The sequence below is a fragment of the Heterodontus francisci genome, chromosome 1 (genome assembly GCF_036365525.1).
Source record: "Heterodontus francisci isolate sHetFra1 chromosome 1, sHetFra1.hap1, whole genome shotgun sequence".
Lineage (NCBI taxonomy): Eukaryota > Metazoa > Chordata > Chondrichthyes > Heterodontiformes > Heterodontidae > Heterodontus > Heterodontus francisci.
Window position 1 is genome coordinate 204,502,361 of NC_090371.1, and position 12,733 is coordinate 204,515,093.

Below are 12,733 nucleotides of genomic sequence, written 5' to 3' on the forward strand. Positions count from 1 at the left end.
TGTTTCAGGTCAGTGACCCTTCATCAGAACTGGCAAATGTTAGAAATGTAATAGGTTTTTAGACCGCAATTGTTTGACAACGCGATCGGTAAGTGGCGCTGTTTTGGCACATGCGCAGATTACAGCATGTGCCACGAAAACGTCACAGCCTGCGACTGTAGCAGCTGCCAGGACTAAAGATGGCGCTGCCTCAAAAAAATCAGAGATGAAACCGAACAAAACACGTGGCAGAATTACAATGGCCGGAGTGAGAGAGTGGAGCGGGCCGGGGAGAGCAGCGGCGGAAGAGACCAGCGGTAGCGGTGCCGGGGGGGGGCGGGTGGGGGAAGGGAGAGGAGAGGAGGGGGGGGGAGAGAGAGGAGAGGGAGGAGGGGGGGGGGAAGAGAGAGGGGGGTGGGGGGGAGAGAGAGGGAGAGGGGGGGGGGGGAGAGAGAGGGGGGTGGGGGGGAGAGAGAGGGAGAGGGGGGGGAGAGAGAGGGGGTGGGGGGGAGAGAGAGGGAGAGGGAGGGGGGGGGAGAGAGAGGGGGTGGGGGGGAGAGAGAGGGAGGGGGGGGAGAGAGAGGGGGTGGGGGGGAGAGAGAGGGAGAGGGAGGGGGGGGAGAGGAAGAGAGGGAGAGGGAGGGGGGGGAGAGAGAGGGAGAGGGAGGGGGGGGAAGAGAGAGGGGTGGGGGGAGAGAGAGGGAGAGGGAGGGGGGGGGAAGAGAGAGTGGGTGGGGGGGAGAGAGAGGGAGAGGGAGGGGGGGGGGAAGAGAGAGGGGGTGGGGGGGAGAGAGAGGGGAGAGGGAGGGGGTGGGGGGGAGAGAGAGGGAGGGGTGGGGGGGAGAGAGAGGGAGGGGGGGGGGGAGAGAGAGGGGGGTGGGGGGGGAGAGAGAGGGGGTGGGGGGGGAGAGAGAGGGAGAGGGAGGGGGGGGAGAGAGAGGGGGTGGGGGGAGAGAGAGGGAGAGGGAGGGGGGGAGAGGGAGGGGGTGGGGGGAGAGAGAGGGAGAGGGAGGGGTGGGGGGAGAGAGAGGGGTGGGGAGGGGGAGGGGGGAGAGAGGGAGAGGGGGGGAGGAGAGGGAGGGTGGGGGGAGGGAGGGGGGGAGGAGAGAGGGAGAGGAGGGGGGAGGAGAGGGGGAGGGGGGAGAGAGAGAGAGGGGGAGGGGGGGAGAGAGAGGGAGGGGGGGAGAGAGAGGGGGAGAGAGAGGGGGAGGGGAGGGGGGAAGAGTGGGGAGAGGGAGGGGGGAAGAGAGTGGGAGAGGGAGGGGGGGAAGAGAGGGGAGAGGAGGTGGGGGAGAAGAGAGGGAGGGGGGGAGAGAGAGGGGAGGGGGGGAGAGAGAGAGGGAGGGGGGGAGAGTGAGGGAGGGGGGAGAGAGAGGTGAGAGAGGGAGGGGGAAGAGAGAGGGAGAGAGGGAGGGGGGGAAGAGTGAGGGAGGGGGGGGATGAGAGAGGGAGAGGGAGGGGGGGAGAAAGAGGGAGGAGGGAGGGGGTGAGAAGAGGGAGGGGGGGGGAGAAGAGGCAGGGAGAGAGGAGGGGGAGAGAAAGAGGGGGAGGAAGGGAGAGAAAGAGGGGGGAGGGAGGGGGGAAGGAGGGAGGGGGGAGCTGGGGGAAGTGGGGGGGAGAGGGAGGAGGGGAGGGAGAGGGAGGAAGGGGAGAGAGTGGGGGGGGGAGCAGCGGAACGGAAGAGGAGTGCCTTTTTCTGTGCATGCGCCATAAACACAACAGCAAAAGACTTACTGGCCAGTCCCTGGACCCGGCGACACCAAGGTCTTCGCACGCTCACTCCCCGCGGCTCTCTACGGCCTCTCGCTTCCGGCCCTCTCCATTCAGCCGTTCCCTCCAGCTGCGGATGCCCAATTCCAGTTGCTTTCTCCCCTACCCAGTTGCTTTCTCTACTTCTCCACAGTACTTCAGGCATTGCAACTGTCTGGTCCCTGCATTTTGCATGCTCCCCTCTCCCCACCCCTCCCCCGCTCTCCCCACCCCTCCCCCTCTTCACCCCACCCCTCCTTTACCCCCCTACCTCCACCCCTCCACCATAGTTGAATATCTGAAGTGCAGTTGCAAAGTCGGGGAAATAGCATGCAAAACAAAACCTCAACAATTCTGGGTTTAATTATTGAAAAGTTTTTATTAAGTTCATTAAGTATCGAGGAACTGCTGTGCATGGATACATGAGTGTTGTGTCCCAGCATTCCCGTTAGACAGACAGGCCGAGTCTCTGCTATGCACAGCTAAAGAGATTGTTCCTGGAGAGCCTTGTGGTGAATGAATGCTTGGCTCTCTATTCCACTACTGTATTGTCCATGTGAAGAAGGCAAAGTCACAAGAGTCTGAGCTCAGTCTATTCTTGGTGAATATTCCCCAAGCGCATCCCAATGTGCACTCCCAATTCATCCATAAATGCAATGTTCCTTTCCACATCGTGATGAGCCTCCGCAGCATGATCCAGTTGCCTTCATTGCTTGAATGCTGACCTTAAGTCTCGAGGATTTGTTTTCTCGACGGCATGTTTTTACATGAAAAGAAGAAAAGCAAATCAGAGTCAGAGCTTGCCTCCCTCCATCCACTGAAAATTACTGTTGTGCACACCTTTTTAAGTTCTGCAGTGAAGGCACCAATTGATAACGTCGCCAATGAAGCACTTATTACCCACCTCAGATGCAGGAATCATCACATCCTTGCGTCATCTCCTGCACTGCCTCCTTTGCTGGAATGCCGTCCTTAAGTGTCAAGGATTGTTTTCTCAAGGGCACTTTATTACATGAAAGGAAATAATGAAAGAACATCAGTGTCAGAGCTTCCCTCCCTCCAATGAAATTACTGTTGCGCATGCTTTATGCTCTGCAGTATAGGCCAATGAATCACTTAGTACCCACCTCAGCTGTAGGAGTCAGGATGATGTAACTGCCCCTATCTCGTGATGGTTCAATGCTGCTCTCAGGGAAAACATGAATGATGTGAGGGTGCTGGAAAAAGAAGCACATTTCTTTTGGACTATGAACATAAAGCAGGCCATTTAGCCCAGCTGTTCCCTGCTAGTGGTTATGCTACTCGTGCGTCTTCCCGTCCATTCCCATTTAATCCTGCCTACTACTATCAGCATCATCTTCCATTTCTTTCACTCTTATCTACCTTTGCCTTAAAGCAACACTGAGGATGGAGAATGGTGTGGCTGCACTCCCACCTCACCAGTTGTGTCCGCAGCAAGAGAATTCACATTTGTGCTACCACTGGACACGGCATGCTTGTTTCTTTTAGTGCTCAGTCTCTTCTTGCTGAATGTTCCCCCAAGTGCTTGACCCCTTTGGACGCCTTCTCTGCTTGACAGGCAGCAGCTGGCAATTGCGGAGTCCTCACAAGGCTCTGCAATGGTTGTTTCAAGGGCGGATGGGGGAAACATGTGGCTGTGTGTCCACATGCACTGCTTGGATGGGTGCAAGGAACAGGTGACTGTGTAACTGAACAGCAAGGAGATAGTACCGCAGGTGGGGGAAGTGGAGCTTTGAACAGGCAGGCGTATGTATGGTCCCATCAGATCATTAGGCCAGGGGGTGAAACGCTCAGGATCCATGGATTGTGGCACGCGACTGATGTTCCAGCGTGTGGCCACCTCCATCCGAAGGTGCTTCCCGGGCAATTGTTGGGCAAATTAATTGGCTCCATCTCATCAGCCAGTCCTTGTGTTTATGGCGGCATGCACAGAAAAAGGCACTCCCCCTTTCGCTCCGCTGCTCCCCCCCTCTCCCCCCCTCCCTCCCGCTTCCCCCCTCCCTCCCCGACCTACTTTCCCCCCCCGTCTCCCTCCCCTTCCCCCCCCCCCCCCCCCTGTCCCTCCCTCCCTTAACCCCCTACCTTCCCTCTTCCTTCCCCCCTACCTTCCCTCCTTCCTTCCTTCCCCCCTACCTTCCCTCCTTCCTTCCCCCCACCTTCCCTCCTTCCTTCCCCCCACCTTTCCCTCCTTCCTTCCCCCCCACCTTCCCTCCTTCCTTCCCCCCACCCCTTCCCTCCTTCCTTCCCCCCCTTCCCTCCTCCCTTCCTTCCCTTTCCCCTCCCTCCCTTCCCCTCCCTTCCCTTTCCCTCCCTTCCCTTCCCTCCCTTCCCTTGCCTCCCTTCCCTCCTTGAAATGTATTTTCAGAGCAACTTACCTTGGAACAATCTCCTCTGTCTAATAAAAATGAAGCAAATGTCCAAAATGACTAAATAATTGAGATCAAATGCCCGACAAAAACCTCTCCTCCTTCCATTTTCAAAAAACTCGCGCCGAAGCTTTGATTGGAAGATTGACGCACAAGCGCACACGGTCTCGGGCCCTCTGCGCATGCGCAGGATTGACAGGACCAGTTTGCGCATGCGCAAAGGCCAACCTGGCGTGTTCCCCGAGCAAGATGACGTTACGCGATGACGTCGTCTGCACATGCGCAACCTGGTCCTGGCAATCCGGACCGCAAGCGCATGCGCAGAGGGCCCGAGACCGTGTGCACATGTGCGCACCGCGGCGCATTCTGATGACGTAGCGTTGTCATCAATCACTTTGTAGGTTTTAAGCAAATAAAGCGGGGGTGGGGAAAGAGATAACAAAAGGCAAGGTGTTTGATAGGACAGAGGGTCACAGAGAATAACTGACCAGAAGGCTATGGAGCAAAGGCAAACGGTATATTAATGGTGTGCTGAAAGACAAAGCATTAGTGCAGAGAGGGTGTTAAATGACAGAAAAATGAACAACCCTGGCCCAAAGCACAAACATGAAAGAAACAGTGGGTAAGCACATGGTAAAAAATTGAATGATGAAACAAACTAAAATAAAATAAATAATAAGAAAGAAAAAATAACTAAAAATAAAAAGGGGGGCCCATCATGCTCTGAAATTATTGAACTCAGTGTTCAGTCTGGCAGGCTGTAGTGTGCCTAATCGGTAAATGAGATGCTATTCCTCGAGTTTGCGTTTGATGTTCACTGGACCACTGCAGCAAGCCCAGAACTACTCCGCAGTTTCATTTCATCCTTCGTCTGATCTGGCGCATTAACAAAAAACTTTTTTTCTTTCTTTCAGATATTAAGGAACGCAAGTTCCAGCAGCTGATGGGGTCTCATGCCCCTCCATATCCTTCTTCCCCTTCACTTCCCTCTGACCCCACCCGTTCTGATCTAATCCCTTGCCGTGTATTCACTATACCCTCTGACCTTCCCCTCTCTGACGCTGAACGTTCTGTACTCAGCAGAGGACTCAGTTTTATCCCCTTATGCCCCACCTCAATGAATTTTGAGCTCGGCATGACGTTGAGCTCTTCGTCCGTCGCCTTCGCTTCCAGGCTCACTTCTTTGACCAGGGGTCCTCTCCCTGAACAGCAGACCCATTCACCCGCCTCCAGCATTCTCCCCCCACCAGGACCCCTCCCTTTGGCCTCTTACCCGCTCTTGATCTTTTCATTGAAAACTGCACTTCGTTCTCTCAGGTCTAGCCCTGACATTGTCATCGAACCTGCAGTCAAGGGCTGAACATAAGAACATAAGAAATAGGAGTAGGAGCAAGCCATTCGGCCCCTCAAGCCTGCCCCGCCATTCAGTAAGATCATGGCTAATCTGCCCCAGACCTCAACTCCTCTTTCATGCCAGCTCCTCATAGCCCTCAACTCCCTGATATTTCAAAAATCCATCTAACTCCTTTTTAAATACTTTCAGTGATCTAGCCTCCACAACTCTCTCGGGTAGAGAATTCCAGACATTCACTACCCTCTGAGAGAAGAAATTCCTTCGCATATCAGTTTTACATGAGTGTCCCCTTATTCTGTAACTATGTGCCCTAGTTTGAGACTCTCCCACTAATGGAAACATCTTCTCAACATCTACCCTGTCAAGCCCCTTCAGAATCTTGCACGTTTCAGTAAGATCACCCCTCATTCTTCTTAACGCTAATGAATAAAGGCCTAACCTGTTTAGCCGTTCTTGATACGTCAGCCCCTTCATCCCAGGAATCAGCTTAATGAATCTCTTTTGAACTGCCTCCAATGCCAGTATATCCTTTCATAAATACAGGGACCAAAACTGTACAAAGTACTCCAGATGCAGCCTCACCAACACCCTGTACAGTTGCAACAAGACTTCCCTATTTTTAAACTCTAACCCCCTAGCAATAAAGGCCAAAATTCCATTTGGCTTCTTAATTACTTGCTGCACCTGCATGTTAACGTTTTGTGTTTCATGCACAAGAACGATGCCCGGATCCCTCTGTGCTGCACTTTTTTTGGAGTCTCTCTCCATTTAAATAATAGTCTGCCTTTTGATTCTTCCTACCAAAGTGCATGACCTCACATTTTCCTACATTAAACTCCATTTGCCAAGTTTTTGCCCACTCACTCAACCTATCTATGCCCCTTGCAGATTCCTTATGTCCTCATCACAACATGCCCTCCCAATTATTTTTGTATCATCAGCAAATTTGGATATATTATACTCTGCCCCCTCCTCCAAGTCATTAATATAGATAGTAAATAATTGAGACCCTAAGACTGATCCTTGTGGCACTCCGCTAGTTACGTCTTTCCAACCTGCAAAAGACCCATAAATCCCGACTCTGTCTTCTGTGAGTTAACCAATCATCAAACCATGCTAATACCTCACCCCCAATACCGTGAGCTCCTACCTTATACAAGAATCTTTTATGTGGCACCTTATCAAATGCCTTCTGGAAATCCAAATATACTACATCTACTGGTTCTCCTTTATCAACTTTCTTTGTTATATCCTCAAAGAACTCTAGCAAATTTGTCAAACAGGATTTCCCTTTCACAAAACCATGTTGACTCGTTTGATTGCGTTAAGCTTTTGTAAATGTCCTTCTACTTCTTCCTGACTAATGGACTCTAGCATTTTCCCAACAACCGATGTTAGGCTGACAGGCCTATAGTTTCCTGCTTTTTGTCTCTCTCCCTTCTTGAACAGGGGCTTCACATTAGCGGTTTTCCAATCCGCTGGGACCATCACGGAATCCAGTGAGTTCAGGAATATCTCGACCAATGCCTCCACTATCTCTGCAGCCACTTCCTGTCTGACGCACCGACCTCTACCTTGCAGAGGCTCAGCGCCAACTCTCAGACACTTCTTCCTACTTCCCTCTAGACCATGACCACCACCGAACATCAAGCACAGTCCACAGGATTGTCACTGACGTCATCTCCTCTGGAGATCTTCCCTTTACAGCTTCCAACTCCATAGGCCCACAACCCTGGACAGCCCGCTTCTAACTCCTTCCTAAAATCCACAAACAGGACTGTCCTGGCAGATCCATTGTTTCAGCCTGTTCCTACCCCACTGAACTTATTTCTTCCTATCTTGACTCTATCTTTTCTCCGCTGGTCCAGTCTCTTCCCACCTACATCCATGGCTCTTCTGACGCCCTACGTCATTTTGACAATTTCCAGTTTCTGGGCCCCAACTGCCTCCTCTTCACTATGGATGTCCAATCTCTCTACACTGCCATCTCCCGCCAGGATGGTTTGAGGGCTCTCTGCTTTGAACAGAGGCCCAATCAGTCCCCATCCACCACCACCCTCCTCCGCCTGGCTGAATTTGTTCTCACATTGAACAACTTCTCCTTCAACTCCACTTACTTCCTTCAAGTAAAAGATGTTGCTGTGGGTACCCGTATGGGTCCTAGTTATACCTATCTTTTTGTGGGATATGTCGAACATTCCTTGCTCCAGTCCTACTCAGGCCCCCTCCCCCAACTCTTTTTCCGGTACTTTGCTGACTGTTTCGGTGCTGTTTCCTACTCCCGTCCCGAATTAGAAAACTTTATCAACTTTTCTTCCAATTTCCACCCATCTCTCACCTTTACATGGTCCATTTCTGACACTTTCCTTCCTTGACTTCTCTGTCTCCATCTCTGGGGATAGGTAGTCTATAATATTCATTATAAGCCCACAGCCACCTCAACTACACTTCTTCACACCCTGCCTCCTGTAAGGACTCCCTTCCATTCTCCCAGTTTCTCCGTCTCCAAAGCATCTGCTCTGATGATGCAACCTTCCATGACAGCGCTTCTGATATGTCTTCCCTTTTCCTCAACCGAGGATTTCCTCCCACTGTGGTTGACAGGGCCTCGACTGTGTCCGGCCCATTTCCCGCACCTCTACCCTCACCCCTTCCCCTCCCTCCCAGAACTGTGACAGGGTTCCCCTTGTCCTCACATACCACCCCACCCGCCTCCATATCCAAAGGATCATCCTCCGCCATTTCTGCCACGTCCAGCATGATGTCACTACCAAACGCATCTTCTCCTCCCCTCCCCTGTCAGCGTTCCGAAGCGATCGTCCCTCTGTGACATCCTGGTCCACTCCTCCATTACCCCCAACATGTCGTCCTCTTCCCATGCAATCGCAGGAGGTGTAACACCTGCCCTTTTACCACCTCCCTCCTCACTATCCTAGGCCCCAAACACTCCTTTCAGGTGAAGCAGCGATTTACTTGTACTTCTTTTAACGTAGTGTACCGTATTCGCTGCTCACAATGTGGCCTCCTCTACATTGGGGAGATCAAATGCAGATTGGGCGACCGCTTTGCAGAACACCTCCGTTCAGTCCGAAGCATGACTCCGAGCTTCCGGTTGCTTGCCATTTTAACACCCCCGCCCCCCCTGCTCTCATGCCCACATATCTGTCCTGGGCTTGCTGCAGTGTTTCAGTGAACATCAACGCAAGCTCGAGGAACAGCATCTCATTTACCAACTAGGCACTGGACTGAATATTGAGTTCAATAATTTCAGAGCATGACTGGCCCCCCTTTTTTATTTTTAGTTTTACTTTTTATTTTTATTTGTTTAATTTTAGTTTGTTTCATCATTCAATTTTTTACCATGTGCCTGCCTACTTTTTTTTTCCTGTTTGTGCTTTTGGTTAGGGCTTTCATTATTCTGTCACTTAACACCCTCACTGCACTAACGCTTTGTCCTTCAGCACACCATTAACATACCGTTTGCCTTTGCTTCATGACCTTCTGTTCAGTTATTCTCTGTGACCCTCTGTCCTACCTTGTTATCTCTTGACCCACCCTCGCTTTATTTGCTTAAAGCCTATTACATTTCTAACATTTGCCAGTTCTGATGAAGGGTCACTGACCTGAAACGTTAACTCTGCTTCTCTCTCCACAGATGCTGCCAGACCTGCTGAGTATTTCCAGCATTTCTTGTTTTTATTTCAGATTTCCAGCATCAGCAGTATTTTGCATTTATATTAATATTAAGATGGCTGATTGCAGTTCCTCAGATAACTATGCTATGTATGTTATATGATAGTTTTGGTCCGCGACACTGGGATCCCTTCTCTATCTGACACTACTACAGTCATGATGACTGTGCTGGATGAAAATGACCACCAGCCTGAATTCATGCCTCCTTTACATGAACTGCATATTTCAGAGAATATGGAACCAGGGATTATTCATACAGTCATGGCTTTAGATAAGGACGCTGGGGTCAATGGAATTGTTAGATATAAAATTATTGGTAAGCCTAGACATCTTTTTAAAATTATTAATGTATAAGTGAATCATGCAATGATTTATTAATTGGAGAACACTTGATAACATATGGTGTGAATTTCCATAGGGGTTCTTCTGATCGTCCACCATAATTTTGGCAGAGGAACCTCGAAACCCCAAATAATATTGTTCATGCTGTTCTTCTGACATTTCTGTGGCTCTTCCACTAAAGTTACAGTGGACAGTCATGAGAACCGGCATGGAAATTCACCTCCACACAGTCATTAGGACAATGCTGCTCATTACTTTCTTTTCTATCTGTAAGGGACCATAGAATTATAGAAATTAACAGCAGAGATTGAGTTCATTTGGCTCATCATGTCTGTGTTGGCTCTGTACTGGAGCAACCCAGAAATGATCCAGTTATTCTATTTCATGTCTATAGTCCTACATCTTATGGTGATTTAAATAATTATCCACTTTTCCTTTGAAAGATGCAGTAGTCTCTGCCTCAGCTACGGCCTGTGGCAAAACAAAAAGCAATCCAATTCTCTGAGTAGAGTCATTTCCCTTACCTTTTCAACTCACTCACTTAATTTTAAATTAATGATCCCTTGTCACTGATCCCCAACCAGAGAAAATAACCTTTCTTTTTTCATCCTATTAAAATCCTCCATAACTTTAAAAACCTCTAGCAAATTTTCTTTTCTGCTTTGGTCTAAGTAGTCCTCGTATTTCGTCTCTACTCATAACAAAGTTTCCCACCCTCTGTTACTTCTCTATGCCCTTAATATCCTTTCTAAAATGAAGACCCCACAACAGCACACTGTACCTTAACTGTGGCCATTGCTGTGTAAAAAATGAATGATTCCTTCTTTATTCTTGTACTCTACACCCTTATAAAACCCATAATGCTGTTGGATTTTTATTTTACTGCTTTATCCACCTGCAGTTACACATAGAGGAAATTATGTAACTGGATCATTAGGTCTCTGTTCATCCATATCCTTCAACAAATTTCAAATGATTATATACTCCTAATCCTTGCTTTTACAAAATGGATTACCTCAGACTTTTCCACATCAAATTGCATCTGCCACTTGTCTGCCTAGTCCCTTAATATGTCTGTGTGCTCCTGAAATGTTTTAAGGTCCTCCTTGCTGTTCTTATTTATAGTTGAATTGTTTGTAACAAGCTACCAGTGAGACAACTTACTGAATGCCTTCTGAAAATCCTTACACATCTTATTTACTGCATGTCCTTTATCCAATCAGCCACTACCTCAAAAAATCTGTACTAAAATTGTCAAATACAAAATGTTGAATAAATTCATGCCACTTGGCCTTCATTAACGCATGCATTTCTATGTACTGCCTGATATTATCTTGGATTATGGGGGTCGATTTTGAATCTTTGGTGGTCGACTGACAGAGCACACCAGCCAGTTGCCCATGCCCACACAAACAGACCCCTGCAATTTTGAGGCTAGAGCCTCATTTCAATCAGCTGGTGAGTGCAGATACTAAACAGGTGTTCCGAGCCAGCTCGCAGCCTTTGACCCACAGAAATGTCAGCTGACTGGAACACTACAGGTAGCTTATGGGGGAGGCAAGGCCATGGGGATGAGCCCGGGCCTCCTCTTCTGAGACGTATCAAAAATAATTTCAAGCTTACCTTTTCAGAGCCTCTTTGGCTCTATTGCCCATGGAACTGATTGGAGAGTGGACTGCACACTCTGTGACCAGTTTCAACCTAAGATGGCAATCTGATTTGTATATTAAAAGGGTACTCATGGCTGAAATACACAGGCATTTGGCATCCAGCAGTAGATCCATTTCAAAATGGCACCAGCTGCATCGTTGGTGCGACAAGTCTTTCCCACCCTGTTAATACTGGTTTTGGGAAGTTAAAATAGATCCCACAGTTTGCCTTTAGCTGGTATTAGATGAACTGATCTGTAGTTATCTAATTTATCGATCTCTGCCCTCTTTATACAGGTGGTAATTTTACTGAGGCATTCAGAATACATTCTGTTTCTGGAACACTTGCTACAACTAGACTTTTGGACAGAGAAGAATTTAATAATCTTTCCCTTACAATAGAGGCACATGACCTTGGTAGTCCACAAAGAACCTCTACTGCAGAACTTTGGATTATTATCGTGGATGAAAATGACAATAGCCCAATGTTTGAAAGAAATTACTATCGTATTTTTGTGAATGAAGATGTTCCTGTTGGATCGAGTATTCTTCAGCTGATTGCTACTGACAAAGATGATGGCTCCAACGGAGAAATTATGTATTCTCTTATCGATGATACTTTTGGAGCTTTTACTATCAATGGTAACACTGGCATCATTGTAATAACAAATGAATTGGATAGAGAGACAAAATCACAATATGTCTGCAGGGCAGTGGCAAGTGATAACAGCATTCAAAGTCCAAAAAGTACCACAGTTAATGTAATGATTCATATTGAAGATGTAAATGATAATTTTCCTATTTTTATACAAAACCCAGTCATTGCGCATGTTACTGTGGACACTCAGTTCAGCCATATTATTGCCACTGTGAAAGCTGTTGATAAGGATTTGGGACAAAATGGCGCTGTTACTTTCCGGATTTTGGAGCCTAATTCACTGTTTTCTGTGAATAACACAACAGGTGAAATTTACCTAAAAGCATCACTTTCCCAGAGTCACTTTGGTACAAATCATCTGACTGTTGTTGCAACAGACCAGGGTAATCCAGCTAAATCGTCCACTGGGCTTGTATTCATACACCAACAAGTAGGAAAAAGGGGAATTTGGTTCAGTCGTAATATATATGAGATCAAAATTCCTGAAAACACCAAATCAGGTGAGTAGCCCATCATGTCATCTCCATTACATTAGTAAGAATAGTGCATTTTGTAGCTGTACAGGATAAAATTTTTAAATGGCCGGCAGTCTGTCTGTTTCCTGCCGGATTTTTATTCAGCGGCTTTAGGGACAATATTAACCCTACCCACACAATAGGAATGGGGTAGATAAAATTGGCCAGGCAACTTACCTGCAGACGTCTCGCATACATCCCGCCATCATTGGTGTGACTTCCCTAAATTTTGGTGAGCCACTATTTTGTTGCTGGCTAGTGGTGTCCTGCTGCCCGAAAATCTGCTTTTGTTCACCAGGCCACTGCCACTTCCAGTCCATTTGATACAGATGAGGCCTGAGGGTTTAAATTGCCAGAGCCTCATGCTGCCAAGTCAGGGCGCTTGGCACTCATCTCATTTCCTCCCC

The 12,733-nt window shown here is 48.5% G+C and overlaps 1 protein-coding gene across 1 annotated transcript in view; it reads left to right on the top strand.

Annotated features, from left to right (window-relative positions):
• The window catches only part of dchs2 (dachsous cadherin-related 2), a 205,687-nt gene that overhangs the window by 138,648 nt on the left and 54,306 nt on the right, over nt 1–12,733 (top strand). Inside the window, exons 14-15 of the mRNA XM_068032733.1 lie at nt 9,269–9,478; nt 11,451–12,311. Coding sequence (XP_067888834.1) covers nt 9,269–9,478; nt 11,451–12,311 — 1,071 coding nt within the window. The remainder of the gene's footprint in view (nt 1–9,268; nt 9,479–11,450; nt 12,312–12,733) is intronic.